Raw genomic sequence first — 22,987 nt, 5'->3', positions numbered from 1 at the left:
TTTCCAACTTCCACTGATTTCAAATTCCACCATCTGCCATGGAGGGAGTTAAACCCAGGCCCACAGAGCAGTACCCGGGTCTCTGGATTAACAGTGGGCCATCACCTTACCCGAAATTCGCTTTCACAGGGAGTAGTTAGGATGGGTTTGGGATAGCTGAGATGCATTTGAGGGATAGAGGGATGAGATAGAGTCATAGAGTTACACAACTTGGAAACAGAGAAAGCATATTACAAAACTGGAGAGGGTTCAGAAAAGATTTACTAGGATGTTTCTGGGAATGGAGAGTTTGAGTTATAAGGAAAGGATGGATAGGCTTTCACTGGAGCATAGGAGATTGAGGAGTGACCTTATAGAGGTTTATAAAATCACGAGGGGCATGGTTAGGGTAAATAGACAAGGTCTTTTCCCTGGGGTGGGGGATTTCAAGACTAAGGAGCACATTTTTGAGGTCAGGGGAGAAAGGTTTAAAAAGGACATGACAGGCAATTTTTTTACACAGAGAATGATTCATGTGTGGAATGAACTTCCAGAGAAAGTGATGGAAACGTTCACAGTTACAACGTTTGAAAGACATTTGGTTGAGTTCTTGAATAGGAAAAGCTTGGAGGGTAATGGGCCCAAGGTGGGATGGATTAGTTTAGCCACAGGGTTGGAGTGGACTGGTTGGACCACTAGAAAAAGTTAATTGGGAGCAGGATGGTGTCAATCTAAACCTGGTGGGCTAAATGGTTGTATTGTGTCTGTAGAACATGAAGTAGTTAGAATTCTGTTTTGGTGGATAAGATTGCAATTGGGGTTTGTTTATGAAATTAGATTTCTGTACTTCTTGCAATAAATACTGCCCATTGTCCTTCACAATCACACCTTTGGCACAGTATTTGAGGATACTTATCCGATTAATGCCTACACACAACAATCCCTGGTTAATACATTTCAGTGCTCTCACACGATACTTACAGAAACCCTGCTGCGTACGTGTCCGAAAGGTTGGTAGTTCCTCCAGCCCATGCTGGCCCTACTCCCCCAAGCCACACCTTCTTCCCTGGTGCATGAGAGTTCACCACCTGGGGGACGGAAAGGATATTTGACACATTAAAAGGAGCAGGTGCTACAAACATTGAACAATGGAGATGAATCGGCTGTATCCTGCAGCAGATGGGTTGGCATCACCCAGCTCTCTTTGACTGAGCATGTCACAGTTCTGACAATTTACTTACTTTGGTAACTCATTGCAAATGACAAGGGAGTCAGACATTATTGGGACCGGTGGAAAATGTAGATCTGAGGTCGCAATTTGATCTTAGTGAAAGGCAAATGCTAGCTTAAGAGGATGGATGGGCTATTCTATTTCTTAAGTTCATTGATGGGATGTCACTGTCTCTGGCCTGGCCAACATTTATCACCTGATGAAGGGCTTTTGCCCGAAACGTTGATTTTCCTGTTCTCGGATGCTGCCTGACCTGCTGTGCTTTTCCAGCACCACTCTAATCTTGAATCAACATTTATCACCTACTGGGCAGAGAGCAGGTAAGCTCATGGGTCTGGAGTCATGTGTATGCCAGACAAGGAAAGGATGGCAGTTTCTTCCCTGAAGGCTATTCATGAACCCAATGAGATCTTGCCCAAACAACAGTTTCATGGCTATCATTAGATGTTTAATTCCAGATTTACATTGAACTCAAGATCTACCAGAGCAGCATTCACACCTTGCCCCTCAGAACATTTCTTGGGCCTCCAGGTTAATAGCCTCGTGATAATACCAATAGGCCCCATGCTCCCGGTATGGATGGAAATTCTGTCTGAACAAACATGCAACAACCTCACTGAAAATAATGCTTCAGTTATAATGCTCAAATATTTCAGTGTTTGGAGAATACTACAAGTCAAAGTACACTTAGCACCGTGACGGCATATCAATAATATATTGGACGCTACTCTCTCACTATCATCCTTAGAAAGTACGGGTACAAGGATTGTCTAATAAGGACAAATTGAGCAGCATGGCCCTGTATTCTCTGGAGGTCAGGAGAATGAAAGGTCACCTCCTTGAAATATATAAAACTCTGAAAAGGTTTGGCAGGGTAGTCTCATGGAGATTCATCCTTTCGGCTGAAGGATCGAGAACTGGACTTCACTGTCTCAGGGCAGTGGAGATTTGGGATTATGGCTGGCAGATATTTCTTCGATCAAAGTATTGCAAAAATTCAGAAATCCCCACCACAGCAGATGCGAATGCTTGCTCCGTTATTGCCTTTTTAGGTACCCTACAGTGCGGAAACAGGACCTTCGGCCCAACTAGTCCACACCGACCCTCCAAAAAGTAACCCACCCAGACCCACTCATGCACTTATCACTATGGGCAACTTAGCATGGCCAATTCACCTGGCCTGCACATCTTTGGGGTGTGGGAGGAAACTGGAGCACCTGGAGGAAACCCACGCAGACACGGGGAGAATGTGTAAACTCCACACAGTCACCCGAGGCTGGAATCAAACCTGGGTCCTTGGTGCTGCGAGGCAGCAGTGCTAACCACTGAGCCACCACGTGTTCAGAGCCAAAAGGGAATCGGGTGATACATGGAGCAAGTGAGCAAGCAGGGTCAATGTTGATTGCCAACAGTCTCACTGAATGTCAGAGCAGCCATGAGAGGAGACACAGCCTTCATCTTCTACCTGTCATGGTCTTACGCCAATTTTGATGACAATGTCAATGTGATTTTATTGTAGCTCACTGAACTGTCTGTCAGCACAGTCATGATGAGAACGGTGACCTGGCTTCAACTTTCTCGTCCAGTCTTAAGGTTCTAAAAACAATGCTGGTATTGCATCCCTGATTGGACATTTTATCCTGGACACGACACTATCACAATGTCCAAAGTGGGGATGTTTGCTGACTGTTATACAATGCTGTGCACAACTCCTTAGCAATCCATGTCCAAATGCAGCAGGAGCAACGCAGTATCCAGGTTAGAGCTCACCAGTGGCAAATAATATCCGTGCCAGGCAATGAACATCTCCAATAAGAGATTCTAACTCTTGGCCATTGATATTCAATGGACTAACCATCACTGAATCACCACTATAAACATCCTGGGAGGACCATTGATCAGAAGCTGAACTGGACTAGACCTATAAACACGGTGGCTACAGAGCAAGTCAGAGGCCAGGAATCCAGCAACGGGTAACTCACCTCCTGACTCCCTGGAGCAGATCATCTACAAGGCACAAGTCAGGAGTGTGATGGAATATGCCCTGATTACCTAAGTAAGGCTTCACCAACACTCAAGAAGCTTGACACCAACTTGGACAAATAGTCAGTGAGGTCTGCAGCTGCTGGAGATCAGAGCTGAGAGTGTGTTGCTGGAAAAGCACAGCAGGTCAGGCAGCATCCAAGGAGCAGGAAAATCCAGCTCCAGCCTGAAACGTTGATTCTCCTGCTCCTCGGATGCTGCCTGACGTGCTGTGCTTTTCCAGCAACACACTCTCACCATCTTGGACAAAGCAGCCCCTGCTTGATTGGCACCACATCCATAAGCATCCATTCCTTCCATCACCGACACTCAGTATCATCAGTGTGTACTAGGTATAAAAATCACTGCAGAAATTCACCAATGATCTTAGACAACACCTTCCAAACCCACGACCACTCCCATCTAGAAGGACAAGGGCAGCAGATACATGGGAACACGACCCATGTCTGATTCCTGATGAAGGGCTTTGGCCCGACATGTCGATTTTCCTGCTTCCTCGGATGCTGCCTGACCTGCTGTGCTTTTCCAGCACCACTCTAATCTTGATTCTGATCTCCAGCATCTGCAGTACCCACTTTCGCCTTGCTGCCTACAAGTGTATACTGTCAGCAGGTATCATTGGATAGCAATCAAAACCTGGCCAATTCCATTTCTCTCTTTCAAGCTGAATTCCGATGCTGGGCTTTGTCAACATACAGACACATGAACAAGGAACAAGAGAAGGCTATTCAGCCCCTTAACCCTGTTCCATCATTCATTAAAATCATGGCTGATCTGATTTTAATTTCAACTCCACATGCCTACATACTCCTGATAATCTTTCAGTCCCTTTGAAATCAAGAAACTATCAACCTGTGCCTTACAAATATTGAAAGATTCACAGCCTTTTAAGGAGGGGACTTACAAACCTCTGAGAGAAAGCAATGTTTCCTCATCTCTGCCTTAACTGGGTGACCCCTTATTGTTAAACTGTGACCCCCAGTTTTGGATTCTCCCACATGAGGAACATCCTTTCAAAATCCACCTGGCCAGGTCCCCTCAATTTCAATCAGTTAAAAATCCCCAAAAACCAGGTTATAGCCCAACAGGTTTATTTAGAAACACTAACTTTCAGAGCACTGCTCCTTCGTCAGGTGGTTGCTCCTGACAGAGCAGCGCTCCGAAAGCTAGTGCTTCCAAATAAACCTCTTGGGCTATAATCTGATGTTGTGTGATTGTTAACTTTGTCCATTCCAGTTCAACACCCACACCTCCACGTCACAATTTCAATTAAATCACTTCTGGCACCGCTAAACTCCAGAGAATACAGGCTTAGTCTATCCTCATCAGGCAATACCCTCATTCCAGGTATGTCTCATAAACCTTCTCTGAACTGCTTCCAATGTGTAACATCCTCCAGTAAGTATGGTGATTGCAATATGGTATCCAGATTGCTGTGAGTAAAACTTGCGCAGAGAAATTGAAGCCAAGCGCATTTTCCCTTTCTTTAATTTCCCAACACCCCAACTACCCTTGTTCCCCCCTCACCCTCTTCCCCACCTCCCCTGGTATCCATCACCAGGACTTTGAAATTGTTGGGACTGCTGTTCTCTCTCAGTCTCTCCTTCCTGAGATTGTTAAAAATCACACAACCCCTAGTTATAATCCAACAGATTTATTTGGAATCACTCCTCCTTCATCAGGTGGCTGAACAGTGCTTCAAAAGCTAGTGCTTCCAAATAAACCTATTGGACTATAACCTGGTGTTGTGTGATTTTTAACTTTGTCCACCCCAGTCCAACACCGGCACCCGAAATCATACAGAGAATCCCCTCCAGCGTGGAAACAGCCCATCATTCCAACAAGTCCACACTGACCCTCTGAAGATTATCCCACCCTGACACTTTCCCTATTATTCTGCATTTACCTCTAACCTACACATCCCTGAACACTATGGGCAATTTAGCATGCCAATTCACCTAACCTGCACATCTTTGGATTGTGGGAGGAAACCTGCACAGACACATAGAGAATGTGCAAACTCCACACAGCCAGTTTCCCAAGGCTGGAATCAAACCCAGGTGCCTGGTACTGTGAGGCAGCAGTGCTAACCACTGAGACACTGTGCTGCCCTGAGACTCACTTCCTGAAACTCACAGACTCTGAAGTAGCAACCCTGACGTGAGCAAACCACCCACCAGCGGGATGCTACAATATCTATATGTGTTTCCACAGACTACCTTGATATAAGGGGCATGCAGCACACAGAGACAGCGGGTTGTAGATGTCTTTCGTTGAGTACAGGTTAGGAAAACAAAATGAGGAGTGAGTAAGAACTGACCAGAAGCTCAGTGATTAGGAACCGAGATGCCATTTGTTTTGATTCAGTGGAAGGCGTGCTCAAAGTCTCTTGAGTCACTAAACAGCCAGTGCATGCTGTTCAGCTTTTAAAAACAACCACATTGAGCTAGTCACACATCAACTTATTTTGACTGTTTCTCTTACGATTACATTCTTAGCCACAGCAGGAGATGTCTGTTACATCCAATATCCTGTAGTAACTGTTAAGAACAAGGGATCCTTCTGTTTTCAGAAAGCAAACTGTCAAAGCCATCCCACTAAATTCTTAGGCAGTTGTAAATTTGTTTCTGAAACTCCCTAACTTCTATAAAAACTTAGCAGGCACCACTGAAGGGAGCCTTGCAAATTTTGAACACACACAAGTTTTTAGGAGCAATGCATTTGTACGTCATGGAGCAGTGGGCTTGCCATACTCATGTGATCCCCGTCCCTTTTATAACCTACTCTCACGTTAATTTGTGGCAGTCATTAAATGTTTTCTTTGAAACACGGCTCATCATAGATTGGAGCAGTGCTCCAATGAAGCTCAGCACAAGTTGGAGGAACAGCACCTCATTTCCCGTTTGGGGACCCTGGAGCCCTTCGGTCTCAATATTGAGTTCAATAACTTCAGGGCTTGAGCTCTCCCATGTCCTTACCCCAATTCCCACACATAGGAATTGTTATCACATAGTCTGCCATTTCATACAACCCACTGTAGGCCCTAACAGTCCCTATTAACAGCTATCCACCCTCCTAGCCAGATCGTTACCCATCCTTTGCCTGCTCAACTGCTCTTCTATCTCTTTGGGCTCTATCCCCACCTATTGTTTACTCCTTAGCCCATCCACCCACACTACCTTCTGCATATAAACTGATTTTTCTTAGTTGCCATCAGTTCTGAGGAAGGGTCACTCAAGCGGAAACATTAACTCTGATTTATCTCTACAAGTGCTGCAAGACCTGCTCAGCTTCTCCAGCATTTTCTGTTTCTGTTCATGGTTGAGCTGTTGAGCTCGAGTGGGCCATCCTACCAAATTTCACCAGCGCCTGACAGGTCCTGTCTTGTGTTCTCTTCCCATCATTCTTTCTTCCTCTTTCCCGTTGACAATAAGATTCACTGCCCCATTATCTGTCTGTTCCTTGTCGGCACTTAAAATCTGTGCAACACCCTCACCCCTCTCCTTCCATGACAACCTTACAACATCTAAAACCTGTCATCCTCTAACCACTGCCCCAACACACAACAGTTTTTTCCTTATTGTCGAGTCCTTAAAAATGGATAGCGAAGAGGTATTTAAAAAGGAAAAGAGTAATGTGTGTTCTGCTGTGCACAGAGTTCCAAAGTGGGGTCATACTGGACCTGAAATATTAACTCTATTTCTCTCTACATAGATGCTGCCAGTGGAATGGTGGCTCAGTGGTTAGCACTGCTGCCTCACAGCGCCAGAGATCCAGGTTCGATACCAGCCTTGGATGACTGTCAGTGTGGAGTTTGCGCATTTTCCCCATGTCTGCGTGGGTTTCCTCCCACAGTCCAAAGATGTGCAGGTTAGGTGAATAAGCCATTGCCCATAGTGTTCAGAAATTGGTAGGTTGTGGGCATTAGTCAGGGGTAAATATACAGTAGGGGAATAGGTCTGGGTGGGTTACTCTTCAGAGGGTTGGTGTGGACTTGTAGATTCTCTACACTGTAGGGAATCTAATCTAAAAATGTATTACAGTTTCTCCAGTACTCCCTGATTTATTTTAAATGATGGGCATGTAGGTGCATTAAAGGCTGTGAATGAAGACTTAATAGATGATAGGAAATGACAGTTGAACAAATGATACGCTTTTCTCTTCTCTATAGAGAGCAATCAAAGACCATTCTAAGAAAGGCTGTAGATCAGGAAGGCAGGAAGGAATTTGGTGAAACTACAATCCCTCAGGAAGCAGTTCTGAGCAAATTAAGGGAGCTGCAGGCTGACAAGTCCCAAGGTCTAGTAAGACCATAAGACAGCAGAATTAGGCCATTCAGCCCATTGAATCTGCTCTGCCATTCAATCATAACTGAAATGTTTCACAACCTCATCTTCCTGTCTTCTCCACATAACCTTTGATCCCCTTATGAATCAAGAACGTATCTATCTCTGTCTTAAAAGCACTCAACGACTTGGTCACCACAGTCCTCTGAGGCAATGAGTTCCACAGAGTCACCGCCCTCTGGCTGAACAAATTCTTCCTCATCTCAGTCCGAAAGGGTCATTCCTTCATCTGAGGCTGTGTCCCCATGACCTACTTTCTCCTACAGGTGGCAATATCTTCTCACATCCACTGTATCCAGGCCTTTCACTTTTCTGTACATTTCAGTCAGATCCTGCCTCCCCCTCCCACTCCCCCTCCCCCCCCCCCCCCAGCCAACTAAACGCGTCAAATACAGAGCCAGAGTCCTCACCCACTCCCCTTCTTTCCTAAGATCATTCTTGTGAATCTCCTCTGGATTCCCTCCAAGCCTAGCACAGCTTTCTTTGGATACGGAGCCCAAAACTGTTCACAATATTCCAAATATTGCAGAAAATAAGGAGCATGGGGTTGAGGGTGATTTAACAGTTTGGATCAGAAATTGATTCGCTGTAAGAAGGCACAGGATGGTGGTTGATGGGAAATGTTCATCCTGGAGTTCAGTTATCAGTGGTGCACCACAAGGATCTGTTTTGGGGCCACTGCTGTTTATCATTTATAAACATGACCTGGATAAGGGCGTAGAAGATGGGTTAGTAAGTTTGTGGATGACACTAAGGTCAGTGGAGTTATAGACTATAACTGTATGTTATAAAGGGACATAGATAAGCTGCAGAGCTGGGCTGAGAGGAGGCAAATGGAGTTTAATGTGGAAAAGTGTGAGGTGATTCACTTTGGAAGGAGTAACAGGAATACAGAATTCTGGGTTAATGGTAAGATTCTTGGTAGTGTGGATGAGCAGAGAGATCTCAGTGTCCATGGACATAGATCCCTGAAAGTTGCCACCCAGGTTGATAGGGTTGTTAAGAAGGCGTGTGGTGTGTTAGCTTTTATTAGTAGAGAGATTGAGTTTCAGAACCATGAGGTCATGCTGCAGCTGTACAAAACTCTGTGTGGCTACATTGGATTATTGCATACAGTTTTGGTCATTGTCGGAAGGATGTGGAAGTATTGGATAGGGTGCAGAGGAGATTTACTAGGATGTTGCCTGGTATGGAGGGGAGGTCTTACAAGGAAAGGCTGAGGTTCTTGAGGTTGTTTCCATTAGAGAGAAGAAGGTTAAGAAGTGACTTAATAGGGGCATACAAGATGATCAGAGGATTAGATAGGGTGGACAGTGAGAGCCTTTTTCCTTGAATGGTGATAGCTAGCACGAGGGGACACAGCTTTAAATTGAGGGAGGATTCATATAGGACAGATGTCAGAGGTAGTTTCTTTACTCAGAGAATGATAGGGGCGTGGAATGCGCTGCCTGCTACAGTTGTAGACTCACCAACTTTAAGGGCATTTAAATGATCATTGGATAAACATATGGATGAAAATGGAATAGTGTAGGATAGATGGGTATCAGATTAGTTCCTCAGGCTGGTGCAACATCGAGGGCCGATGGCTCTGTCCTGAGCTGTAATATTCCATGTTCTAAATGTGGTTTGACCAGAGTTTTATGCAGCTTCTTGTAATGAGAGGGCAGGAGGGGGGGAGGTTGTCTTATGATGAAAGACTGAACAGACTGGGCTTATTTCCATTGGAGTTTACAAAAGTGAGGGGGGTGACTAGGTTGAAGGAAATAAGACCCTGAACGACAAGGGGGACATGGAAAGGATGTTTCCTGTTGTGATTGACTCCAGAACTAGGGGTACACTGCTTAAAGTTTCCAGGTTACCCTTTCAAGACAGAGACAGGGAGAGTTTTTTTAATCTCCCGAAGGATTGAGTGACTTTGTAAATGTGTCACAGAAGGTAGTCGAGAGTGGCCCACTGAATATATTTAGGGCGGAGGTTGCTACATTCTTATTAGGCAAGCGAATCCAGGATTATTGGGCATGGATTCTTAAAAATTCACTCATGGGATGTGGGTATTGCTGGCTGGACCAGGATTTCTTGCCCGTCCCAAGTTGCCGATTCTCTCCCTTTCACATCTTCGTTCACACTTATTTGATATTTCAATTTCTCCTTCTCCACTATTCAGAACCCTTCTGCATTGAGTATCCATACTCTCTGCCTTCTTCCTCCTCTTCTGACCCTGTCAGAAGTTTAAAACAAATATTCTCCAATCCCTTTCTGAAGAGACATCTCAAACTCGAAACATTCACTCTACTTCTCTCTCTACACTTGCTGCAAGACCTGCTGAGTTTCTCCAGGGTTCTGTCTGTCTGTTTGTTTCTGCCATTCAGTGTTCTTGGCCCTTCCATCTTTGCCTGGGGCATTTCAATGTAATCGCTGGTGAGAACCTGAATTCCTTAAGATGCTTTTTGGTGAAAAGCAACGTGCTCCCTCTTTGGCATTGAGAGGGAGCTTGACCACCACCCATTTTTGCTGCTCAGGGCTGGACTGGTGTTGCACTGTTGTATACTATTGATATAAACAGTAAGCACAGAGCAGAGTGCAACAGATAGCAATGTGAGCATTTAACTCACGTGTAATGCCAGGCTACAACGAAAATTCAAACTCACAGTTGGGAAACATTTCAAGGTAGTGGTTGAGGATGCTGGGTCTGTACTTGATCGAGTTTAGAGGCATGAAGGGGGAATCTGACAGAAACTGAGGGACCTAGATAGAGTAGATGTGAGAAAATGTTTCCACTAGGACAGACTAGGCGAGACTAAAACATTTCAAGGGTCGCTTGTCTTTCAGAGTGGTGGATATTTTAATTGCCGTTTGGGTAAGAGGTATCCATGTTGAGGAACAGAAAGAAGCCTTTCACTTCACAGAAAGCTGGATTCATTTTTGTCAAGTAACACGTACATAAAAACCGGGTAAAGGTTTCACAACCCTGTTCCTGCAACATGCCTCAGTTCCAACTACATGACAGTCCTCCTTACTCCACCCTTGTGACATCTGCACAATTTGATAGTTCTTGAACATTCTGTAGCTCCCAAATCACTTGCCACTTCCCCAAAACTCTATGATTGGGTCCCTTTAATTGAGTTCCATCTATGCAGCACTTAGCAAAGCTATAAGTGTCGTCTGCCATGATTGTGACAGTTCCCCTCCTTGTTCTCCTTAATCGGTCTGCGACCTTTGACACTGCTGACTGTATTGTGCATCAGAACTTAAGCCCGAAACGTCGATTTTCCTGCTCCTCGGATGCTGCCTGACCTGCTGTGCTTTTCCAGCACCACTCTGATCTAGACTCTGGTTTCCAGCATCTGCAGTCCTCACTTTTGTCACGGCTGACCGTATTGTCCATCTCCAACATCTCTCCAGGGCCATCCAGCTGTGTGGCCTACACTCACCTGCTTAATCCTGACCTATCCAGTTATAGCCAGAAAATCACCGGCATTGCCTTCTATTCTTGTCCCTGCACTGTCACCTCTGGTAACCCCCTGAGACTCTATCTCTGATATTCCCTCCTCCTTGTCTCAATGTACTCCTCAGTAAGAGCATGTGAAAACTGTGATAGAACATAGAACATAGAAAAATACAGCGCAGTACAGGCCCTTCAGCTCTCGATGTTGCGCCAACCTAACCTACACTAGCCCAATAACCTCCATATGCTTGTCCAATGCCCGCTTAAATGCCCATAAAGAGGGAGAGTCCACCATTGCTACTGGCAGGGCATTCCATGAACTCACAACCCGCTGAGTAAAGAATCTACCCCTAACATCTATCCTATACCTACCACCCCTTAATTTAAAGTTGTGTCCCCTAGTAACAGTTGACTCCATTAGCGGAAAAAGGTTCTCACTGTCAACCCCATCTAAACCCCTAATCATCTTGTACACCTCTATCAAATCTCCCCTAAACCTTCTTTTCTCCAATGAGAACAGCCCCAAGTGCCTCAGCCTTTCCTCATACGATCTTCCTACCATGCCAGGCAATATCCTGGTAAACCTCCTCTGCACTCGTTCCAATGCCTCCACATCCTTCCTATAGTATGGCCACCAAAACTGCACACAATACTCCAGATGCGGCCGCACCAGAGTCTTTTACAACTGCAACATGACCTCAGGACTCCGGAACTCAATTCCTCTACCAATAAAGCCAAGTACACCACATGCCTTCTTCACAGCACTATTTACCGGGGTGGCAACTTTCAGAGGTCTGTGTACATGGACACCAAGATCCCTCTGCTCATCCACACTACCAAGTAGTCTACCATTAGCCCAGTAATCCATCTTCTTGTTATTTCACACTTAGCTACATTGAACTCCATTTGCCACCTTTCTGCCCAGCTCTGCAACTTATCTATATCCCGCTGTATCTATTTCCTTTAGGTTTCACTTGACAGTGCAGGGACAAGAATAGAAGATAATGCCGGTGATTTTCTGGCTATAACTGGATAGGTAAGGATTCAAGCAGGTGAGTGCAGGCCACACAGCTGGATGGCCCTGGAGAGATGTTGGAGATGGACAATACGGTCAGCCGTGGCAAAAGTGAGGACTGCAGATGTTGGAAACCAGAGTCTAGGTTTCACTTGTATGCAGATGACATGCAGGGGACTCTTGTGGCACTGTGGTAGTGTCACTACCTCTGAGCCAAAAGGCCTAGGTCCAAGTCCCACCTACCCCAGAGGTGTGTAACAACATCTCTGAACAGGTTGATTAGAAAATATTGACAGATGACAGTCAGGTCACTCCCTGTGACTTCTGTGTGATCCTTTCAGTTGTCAGACAGCTTGTCTAATATCCAGATGAGTAGAAAATTCTTCCATCTCAATATTGGGAAGACTGTAGCTGCTTTTGGTTCTTTGTCTAAACGCTGACTCTCAGCGATGTGTCCATGCCCTCTTCTTGTGAGTAAATATCTCAGGTTAAGTTCAGTGGCTAAGTAACCATCAAGTCGAGTATTCAAACACATGTCCAGGTTATTGCTAAGATTACATAGGTCTCCCACAGCAACAATGACCAATTCTTCCTGCTCGTCTGCTTCCATCTCATTCCCATTTTAAAATCCCTCCATAGCCGTACCCTTTCCAATCTGTGCAACATCGTCCAGCTCCACAATTCTCCAAATACATTCGTGTCCCATTGGTGCGAGGTCACTACCATTTCCAATAGCAAGGAATCAATACATCTCCCTTTGGCACAAAGACAATACAGAACATGCTGGAAATTGGAAATGAAAACCAGAATCATTTGTTGAACAAAAAACAGATTATCATTTCAACTTTCTTATGGCTCCTTTTAATCCATTTCTTTTCCAAGTTCCATTGGGCATTTTGAATACACCCAATTTTAAATATTCCACCAATGGCAGCCATGCTTAACCTCCAAAACCCTCTTCATCACTCTTTCTATCTCTTCCAGTAATACACATCTTCAACCTTCCTTCCTTCACCAATAATCCAATCTGTCTCTCTGGCTCAGCGTCAAATTCTGCTCGATACATTTTCTGTGAAGCACCCTCGAATGACACGCCACGTAAACTGCATTATGTAAATGCAAGATGTGGTTGCATTTCAACTGAAGAGCTGGTGGAAATGTGAAACCGAACCAGCTGAGTTTCTCCAGCAGTTTCTGTTTTTGTTTGTTGTTGAATTTGGCAGATTCTCCTGTTATTTTGAACGGTGACTGTTCAGCAAGGACAGCGATTGCTTGATGTTATCTCAAATGTGATGGAACAACCGATTTGCAGATATGGTTACAAGCCTTACATGTGAAGTCACCGTGGGAGGGAATGGTTGAAGGCACTGGTGTTTACAACGTTGTCACTGATCCTAGCGGGACCTGGCTCAGTTCACTTTAAACATTGAGATTGTTTGGTGATAGAGGCACTTATAGAGTCATAAAGGTGTACAGCATGGAAACAGACCCTTCGGTCATTTCTGTTTGGACCTGTCCTGGGTGTTTCTTCCCTCTGTTTACTGGGATCCAATTTCCAGACTCCGAGATTGGCATTCAGAATGTCTTTCTATCCGAGTTTGGATCATCCAGTTATGTGGGTTCCTGAGCTTTGGCAGGTGAGAATCCTCCATGTGCACCACATGGTTAACCCAACAAAGCCGAGCTCTGCTGAGCATGCTCTCTATATCAGGTATGTGGCATCTTGCATCTTGTGTTAGAAATCACTAGACCCTGCTGTGTTGCATGGTGTTTGTCCAAGGCTCACAGATAAGGCCATGATGTAGAGGTGCTGGTGTTGGAATGGGCAAAGTCAGACATCACATGATGCCAGGTTATAGCCCAATAGTTTATTTGAATTCACAAGCTTTCAGAGCATAGCCCCTTCATCCCTATTGAAGGAACAGTGCTCCAAAAGCTTGTGATTTCACACAGACCTATTGGATCTGGTGTAGTGTGATTTCTCACAAGTATAGAGAGTGACCCAATGAGTGCTACCTGGTAGACTTTGGTCTTTGTTTGTGTCAAACCTCATGCTCTTTCCTGGGGTTGTGAGTGGGCAGCACGGTTGTTCAGTGGTTAGCACTGCTGCCTCAGCAATAGGGACTTGGGTTTGATTCCAGCCCTGGGCAACCATCTGTGTGGATTTTGTGCATTCTCCTTCCCCCGTGTGCTCCGGTTTCCTCCCACAGTCCAAAGCAGTGCAGGTGAGCTGAACAGGCCATGGGAAATGCAGGGTTGCAGGGATAGAGTAGGACAGGGAGGTGGGCCTGGGTGGGATGCTCTTCAGAGGGTTCATGTGGACTTGATTGGGACAAATGGACTGCTCCCACACTGTAGGGATTCTATGATTCGATTAAGAGCCTGCCAAATGTTCAGACGGTCCTTCTACTGGTTCATTATCCAATCCAATGCCGTCGGAGAGGACATGTCCATAGCAGCAGAGCTCCGGAAATGTGCTGAGGGTTTTGTCCTGTATCTCCCTCACCTCCTTTAATATTCTCTTTGAAACTTCACTCTTTATCCAAACCTTTGATCATCTGACCTAATCCAATTCTGAGTCAAAGTTTGATTATTCTTCTGTGAAGTGCTTCAGGGCAATTCACAATGTCAGAGGCTCTATATAAATACAAGTCATTGTTATTGCATGTGGATACAGTTGAGGGAAGATTAAAGACAGATCAAACTAAAGTGATGAATTATTGCTGTGATTGTTGCCCCATTTACGGACTAGTTAAAGGGTGAAAGCCAAGTTGAAACATGCTGCTGTTTTCGAATAGGAAAGGTTAAGATAATGAGTGATAGTTAACTTCCTTTATGTGAATGAGCCAGAAAGACAGCAGCAGCAGCACAAGCCAGTAGAGGGCACTGCAGTCAGTTTGATGACAATTGTAGGTGACAGATGAGAGAAATCAGTATAACATCACATTGTGTGATCCTCTATAAAAATACTTTACATTGAATAACACAGAGCTAAGCACAGGGTTTTAGCAGAGAACATCAGTCTGGTGATTTTTATCCTTCATTATTATTTTTATAAAGTCCTTATCTCAAATGAAACACTTCAACAATGAAGCAAGTGTGAATTATGAAGCTACCATCCAACTGAGAGGGAAGGTCACTTTGAGAGAAAGGAGAAAGTTTCAGGCTGATCCCCGGTTTCAGAGGCTGAAGGTGTTGATTATTGCGCTCTGTCATTACACTTCTTACTGTTCACTTGTGGGATGTGGGCACCGCTGGCTGGGCAAGCATTTACTTCCCAACCCTAAGTTGCCCCTGAAGGAGGTGCTGGTGGGCTGCCTTCTGGAACCACTACAGTTCATATTCCCCAGTGGAAGAGAATTCCAGGATTTTGACTCAGCAACACTGAAGGAATGGCAATATGTTTCCAATATATTTGAGGATGGTGAGTGGCTTGGAGGGGAACTTGCAGGGGGTGGTGTTCCATTTTATCTGCTGCCCTTGTCCTTCTAGGTGGCAGTGGTTGTGGGTTTGGAAGATGTTGTCCGAGGATCTTTGGTGAATTTCTGCAGTGTATCTTGTAGATAGTACATACTGCTGCTACTGAGTATTGGTGGTGGGGGTAGTGGATGTTTGTGAATATGGTGCCAATCAAGCGGCTGCTTTGTCCAGGATGGTGTCAATCTTCTTGAGTGTTTTTGGAGCTGCACCCATCCAGGCAAGTGGGGAGTATTCCATCACACTCAGCAGGATCTGACGGTTAGTTTTCCCATGTTCAGAACAATCCTGTAGGCCCTTGCTGTCTCATAAGTTGAAATGTAGTTGACCATCTGATTGCTGCTGACGTTGCTTAACTGACCAACCTACTGGATGAATGCAGACCTCTTATGTTCTTCTTTACAACACATTAGTAAAGTCGGCTGGGCCGTGTGATACAGGACACAAACTAAAAATCAGTTTTAGTGAGAACCAAAAGTACATAAAGTATTCAAAGTGAACTGCATCAACATTTGCAGAGGGATATATTTGCCTGGCTCAGGGGAATAGTAGGGCCAGCTGTATTTTTCTTGTCAACATGTGCTTGAGAGGCTGAATGGACTCCTTCTGATTTGTAACTGTTTTACTCGATTACAAAATCCACATGGTTGTAAAGAAACACACAACACTGCACTTTGCTAACATTCCTGATTAAATTGGTGAACATTTGCAGCACAATAGCAGAGTTGCATTGTTAACTAGACAAGTGATCTATTGTCACAGAGTAAGAGAGATGTACAGAGATGAAAACAGACCCTTCAGTCCAACTCATCCAAGCGAACCAGATATCCTAGTCCCATTGCCAGTACTTGACCCATATCCCCCTAAACCCTTCCCAATCATGTATCCATCCAGATGCCTTTTAAAGTTGCAATTGTACCAGCCTCCACCATTTCCTCTGGGAGATCATTCCATACATGTTCCACCCTCTGCATGTCCCTTAGGTCCCTTTTAAATCTTTCCCCTCTCAACTTAAACCTATGCCCTCTGGTTATGGACTCCCCTTCCCTGGGGAAATGACCTTGACTATTTACCCTATCCATGCCCCTCATGATTTTATGAACCTCACTAAGGTCACCCCTCATCCTCCAATGCTCCAGGGTAAATAACTGCAGCCTATTCAGCCTGTCCCTATAGCTAAAAACCACAAGTCCCGGTAACATCCTTAGAAGTGTTTTCTGCACCCTTTCAAGTTTCACAACATCCTTCCTAAAGCAGGGAAATCAGAATTGAATGCAGTATTCCAAAAGAGGCCTCACTGATGTCCTGTGCAGCCACAACATGGCCTCCCTACTCTTATACTCAATGCACTGACCAATAAATGCAAGCGTACCAATCCTAAATGAATACTCCAGAGACATTCATGCAAGTGAAGGAACATAAACTTAATTAATGAAACATGAACTTGAAACTATTGTCATTAATAATGATCAAACACAATTAAATTGCTGTAAAAAAACAACTCATTCACTAATGTCCTTCAAGGAAGGAAACTTGCTGTCCTAACCTAGCCTAGTCTACAGTCTATAATGTGCAGTTAGTCAGCGCGAACTGGCTATAACATGATTGATAACTTTTGGACATTGTTTGCATAATGTGAACTTTCAGCTGAATGGGTATGATTAGATAGATTAGATTACTTACAGTGTGGAAACAGGCCCTTCGGCCCAACAAGTCCACACCGACCCGCCGAAGCGCAACCCACCCATACCCCTACATTTACCCCTTACCTAACACTACAGGCAATTTAGCATGGCAATTCACCTGACCCGCACATCTTTGGACTCTGGGAGGAAACCGGAGCACCCGGAGGAAACCCACGCAGACACGGGGAGAACGTGCAAACTCCACACAGTCAGTCGCCTGAGTCGGGAAATGAACCCGGGTCTCAGGCGCTGTGAGGCAGCAGTGCTAACCACTGTGCCACCGTGCCACCCACCGTATGGTGGGTTTTCTAAAGCACGATCTTCCACAGCGCAATTTCTATCGTGGTTTCCATAGCATGGGGAACATAACTGTCATGTTATAGCAGAACAACCTGTATGTGTGACTCCAGACTCACAGCAACATGATTATCTTAACTACCCTCTGAAATGGGCTGGCAAAACCTTCAGTTGTATTGAATTGTGACAGAGAAAAAACATTGCGCTGTCCCTACGCCATAGGGACTGCCCGGTTTGAATCAAGTCAGTCCCAACGTTTCCTTGGAGTTCATTAGGGACAAACAGCAAATGTAATCCTTTTCAACTGCTTACATCTTAAGAAGGCATTTTATAAAAAAAAGGATTAGATGTGAAACTTGAAAAGGTTCAGAAAAGATTTACAAGGATGTTGCCAGGGTTGGAGGATTTGAGCTATAGGGAGAGGTTGAACAGGCTGGGGCTGTTTTCCCTGGAGCGTCGGAGGCTGAGGGGTGACCTTATAGAGGTTTATAACATCATGAGCATGGATAGGGTAAATAGGCAATGTCTTTTCCCTGGGGTGGGGGAGTCCAGAACTAGAAAATATAGGCTTAGGGTAAGAGGGGAAAGATATAAAAGAGACCTCAGGGGCAACTTTTTCAGAGGGTGGTACATGTATGGAATGAGCTGCCAGAGGAAGTGGCGGAGGCTGGTACAATTGCAACATTTAAGAGGCATTTGGATGGGTATATGAAGAGGAAGGGTTTGGAGGAATATGGGCCGGGTGCTAGCAGGTGGGACTAGATTGGATTGGGATATCTGGTTGGCATGGACAGGATGGACCGATGGGTCTGTTTCCATGCTGTACATCTCTATGACTATAACTCTATGTGAAACTTTGATAATCAAACAGCATCAGAAATTCTTGTAACCTTCCTCGCTCCCTCACAGGTGTCCAGGACAGGAGACCAGCTGAAATGTCACTCGGATTTATTGTTCGTGTCTGGTTACTGGGTGTTGAAGGGAACTAAAAGACGTGAAGAAACTCACCCTGTGTACCTTGGTAATCTGATCCGACAGAGTGTCCAGCAAGCGGGTTTTCATAAAATCAGCCACATTTGCTGTTTGGTCATCAATGTAGTAACTGCAACAGATACACAGCAAGAAATGTTAGCAAAGTGACTGATCGCTGACCAGAAACATGGGAAGTTGCACCTCCTTCATGATTAAACAAGACTGTATTCATTTGGCATTGCATCATTCTGCAAGGACTACATGTTATCGCAGTCCCAAGAGTTTTGACAGACTAGTAGAGTGGCACGGTGGCTCAGTGGTTAGCACTGCTGCCTCACAGCACCAGAGCCCCAGGTTCGATTCCAGCTTCGGGTGACTGTCTGTGTGGAGTTTGCACGTTCTCTCTGTGTCTGTGTGGGTTTCCTCTGGCTTTCTTCCAACAGTCCAAAGATGTGCAGGTCAAGTGAATTGGCCATGTTATCTACTAACATAGTGTTAGGTGCATTAGTCAGAGGGAAATGGGTCTGGGCGGGTTTCTCTTCAGAGGGTCGGTGTGGACTTGTTGGACCGAAGGGCCTGTTTCCACACTGTAGGGAATCTAATCTAATATCCACACCCCACACCAGTTGTCTGCACCCACCCCTGTGTATCCTTGCTTGTTTATTTCCCTTAAGTGCCCATTCAATATCAGTCTCAGTCTCCAGGTTCTGCCATTCTCTGATGCAGTGAGTTTCAGGTTCATTGCCACAATTGTGAAATGCTTCCTCTTTTATCTTTGTTTAACATTTTGTTTCTCTCTCCTCATATTCCTGCCCTCTTGTATTTCTTTCTCAAAATACTCAATCTGTGTACCCCAGCCTTGTGCTATCAGCCAAGGGGAATAATTTATACAGCCTATTGAAACACATAATAAACGTGTACATCTTAACCACATTGACCATTTGTGCGTTTGCCCTTTGGGTTAGCTGAAGATTTGACCTCCATTTTCATTCTCACACCCATCGTAAGTTAAGGCTTGCTACAGATTGCACTGTTTCTACAATCATATTGGTGACAGAGGCCATTAAAAGCACATTAAAGGTAATGCTAAATCATTGCTATGTATTGCTTGATATTTCATCTCGGTTAACATGTTTTTAACAGGAATGGAGAAATGGACATTCTGTGCCTGATTCTGAGTCAGAAGGCTGTGGGTTGGAACCCCATTCTGTTGGGTTGAGCACAAACCTGACACTTGATTGCAGTATTGACGGAAGGCTGTACTCCCCAGGGGGCTGTATTTTACTGAGGGTGTAACATTAAAAGCAGGCTGCCTTGTGCTCTCTCAGCTGGACACAGTAGGCCCGTGTTGCTATTTTCAAGAAAAGCTGGAAGGTCTCCTGATCTCAAACACCAGGAAAACATGACCTGCTCATTTCTCTTCCCTGTTCTATGTGGACGCTGGTTGTCAAAAATTGGCACTTCCAAGATCACAAAGTATTTAACCAGCTGTAACATGCTTTGGGACATTTGTCACACCGCTACATCATCCCATTTAGAATCCCTACAGTGTGGAAACAGACCAATCAGTCCACTGAGTCCACACTGGCCCTCTGAAGAGCATCCCACCCAGACCCACCCCATTCCTGTAACCCTCCATTTCCCATGGCTAACCCACCCAGCCTGCACATCCCTGGACACCCAGCCCCACCCCATTCCTGTAACCCTCCATTTCCCATGGCTAACCCACCCAGCCTGCACATCCCTGGACACCCAGACCCATCCCATTCCTGTAACCCTCCATTTCCCATGGCTAACCCACCCAGCCTGCAGATCCCTGGACACCCAGACCCACCCCATTCCTGTAACCCTACATTTCCCATGGCTAACCCACCCATCCTGCACATCCTGGACACCCAGACCCACCCCATTCCTGTAACCCTACATTTCCCATGGCCAATCCACCCTAACCCGCACATCTTTGGATTGTGGGAGGAAACTGGAGCACCCGGAGCAAACCCACACAGCTAATAGGAGAAGGTACAAACTCCACTCCAACAGTCGCCTGAGGCTGGTATCGAACCCAATTTCCTGTTGCTATGAGGCAGCAGTGCTAATCATTGAGTCACCATGGTGCCAATTTAAATCTGAGATGGGCAGCATCTCTCCCCCGGTCTCTTACAAAGCGTTTACTGAACAGGCCATTCAGTCCAACAATCTAGTACTGATAGTCTGAATGAGCCTTCTCAGGCTCCTCTTCATCAAAGTCCACCAACATATCCTTCTACTCTTTCATCCTTCTTATCTCACTTCCCCTTAAATACATTGATGCCTCACCTCAACTATTCCCTGTGGTTATATGTTTTCCTATTATAACCACTCTTGTACAGACATTTCTCCTGAATTTGGTCTTGGATTTATTTGTGACTTGGCTTACATTCATACCCACCCAGTGCCAGTCTCACTGACAGATCTTGTCTACATCTACCTTGTCAAATTCATAATCTTGAAAACCTCCATTTTGTCACCCCTTCAACAAAAAGGATCCACAGCTTGTCCAATCTTTCCTGACAGGGAGAACTTTTCAGTCTTAGTATCATTCTGGTAGTTTCATTTTCACTTTCCGAGGTGTCTCTCGATACTTTGCGTGGAATGGTGACCACAGTTTAATACAAATGGAACCTCCCTGCTTTTCTGTTCTATTCCTCTAGAAACAAACCCCGGAGATGTTTTCCTTTTAAGCCTTTTTATGGCCTTATTAACCAGCATTCATAGTGTTGTGTGTCTCTTCATACTTTAATCCCTCAGTTCTCCTCTACCTCATTGAGATACTTAGCTCCCAACAAGTTTGTGATCTCTTAATTCCCCCTACAAAAATGTATCACTTCACACTTGTCTGCACTGAAGTGCATTTTCCAATTACATGCTTATTCTATGGGTTTATTAATGTCTTCCCTCATTTCACTACAGCCCTAACTTGTATCAACAACACCTTAGCTTTGCTGTTGAGATTGGTAATGACTTCATTACATCGTGATTGATGTCAACATCAAGTAGGTACTGAGACACCAAGGCTAGAATTCTTTGTACGTTTTAAAAAAAAAATCAGTACTGACACATTGTCAAAAACACATGCTGAAATTGAACAGTTGGCAATGGTAGTTGGGTAATTACAATTCACAATCTATCAACAGATCACTCAATTGAACAGTAGCCAGTTTAGTTATGAATTCCTATGCCCTCTAGCATATACTACATTCCTGGAGTTTAATGTGACTTGTTCCATTATTGGCTCATAGATCTGGTGTTGACATGTCTATTGATGGCTTGTTTATGAATCTTGAAAGACAAGTAAAGGAAGCCTTTACTTGGGCCTCAGAAGGAAATTCTTAACCAGAGTAAATTGTTCAGCAGTAAGTAATTGACTAAGAGGGATGAGGTTGGATAGAACCACAGGGAAATACTCCAGAACTCAGCATTTCACAGGGAACCAGCAGCAAGAACAAGTTAATAAGTTCCCTTAGAAATTGCAAACGGGCTAACTGAAGGACACCAACTGCAGTTATCTCTACCAGGTTACCACTGCCCACCTTCCTGACCAGCTCATGCCACCTGAGTAAGATAGAGACGTCAACTACATGTCTACCGGCCAACAAATTGGGAGGCGAACCAAGACACAAGCTTTTCTCTTCATTTCCTACTCAAGCGTTATGCCCCACCTGGTTCCAAACTCAACACCTTTTTTCCTTATCACTTCAATGTAGCCACGTCTTCATACGGCACGATAACAAGGGCCAGAGGCACAGCAACCCTTAATCTTTCGGCTTTTGCACTCAGAATGAGCAGGAAGGAGAGGAATAAGGTACTGCTGCTGCTGGGGTCAGCTGACACTTTGTCAAGCAGAGTGATTCTGAGGCAGAGAAGTTTTCATGGGGGCAGGCTTTGCTGTCAGGATCAGCAGTTACTGAACATCTCTAGTTGCCCTGGAGGAGGCGGTAGTAAGCTATTTTAAGATGACATAGAATAGCAGCTTTGTATACCTTTCTCTGAACTCCTGCATCCCTGCACTTGAGCATAAATGACAATAAAATCTAACTCTCATTCTAATTCATGAACCACTGCAGCTGTAGATCATTGCCATTAGGGAGAGAATTCTGGGATTTTGACAATTCCAGTCTCCCTCCTATCGGAGTAAAAAATGAGGTCTGCAGATGCTGGAGATCACAGCTGAAAATGTGTTGCTGGTCAAAGCACAGCAGGCCAGGCAGCATCTCAGCCTCCTATCGGAAGAATGTTGTGAAACCTGAAAGCGTTCTGAAAAGATTTATAAGGATGTTGCCAAGGTTTGAGCTATAGGAGAGGTTGAAAATGTTGGGGCTGTTTTCCCTGGAGCATTGGAGGCTGAGGGGTAACCTTATAGACGTTTATAAAATCATAAGGGGCATGGATGGAGTGATTAGGCAAGGTCTTTTTCCCTGGGGTGCGAGAGTCCAGAACCAGAGGGCAAAGGTTTAGGAT

The 22,987-nt window shown here is 44.9% G+C and overlaps 1 protein-coding gene across 1 annotated transcript in view; it reads right to left on the bottom strand.

The window, feature by feature from the left end:
* hpse2 (heparanase 2) overlaps positions 1 to 22,987 on the bottom strand; it is a 305,633-nt gene that overhangs the window by 92,489 nt on the left and 190,157 nt on the right. The window contains exons 7-8 of the mRNA XM_060842506.1: positions 18,527 to 18,620; positions 961 to 1,067 (exon numbers count right to left, since the gene is read on the bottom strand). Coding sequence (XP_060698489.1) covers positions 961 to 1,067; positions 18,527 to 18,620 — 201 coding nt within the window. The remainder of the gene's footprint in view (positions 1 to 960; positions 1,068 to 18,526; positions 18,621 to 22,987) is intronic.

The sequence above is a fragment of the Hemiscyllium ocellatum genome, chromosome 22 (assembly GCF_020745735.1).
Source record: "Hemiscyllium ocellatum isolate sHemOce1 chromosome 22, sHemOce1.pat.X.cur, whole genome shotgun sequence".
Lineage (NCBI taxonomy): Eukaryota > Metazoa > Chordata > Chondrichthyes > Orectolobiformes > Hemiscylliidae > Hemiscyllium > Hemiscyllium ocellatum.
Note: the sequence above shows the minus strand (reverse complement) of the source record. Positions and strands in the feature narration are given on the sequence as shown.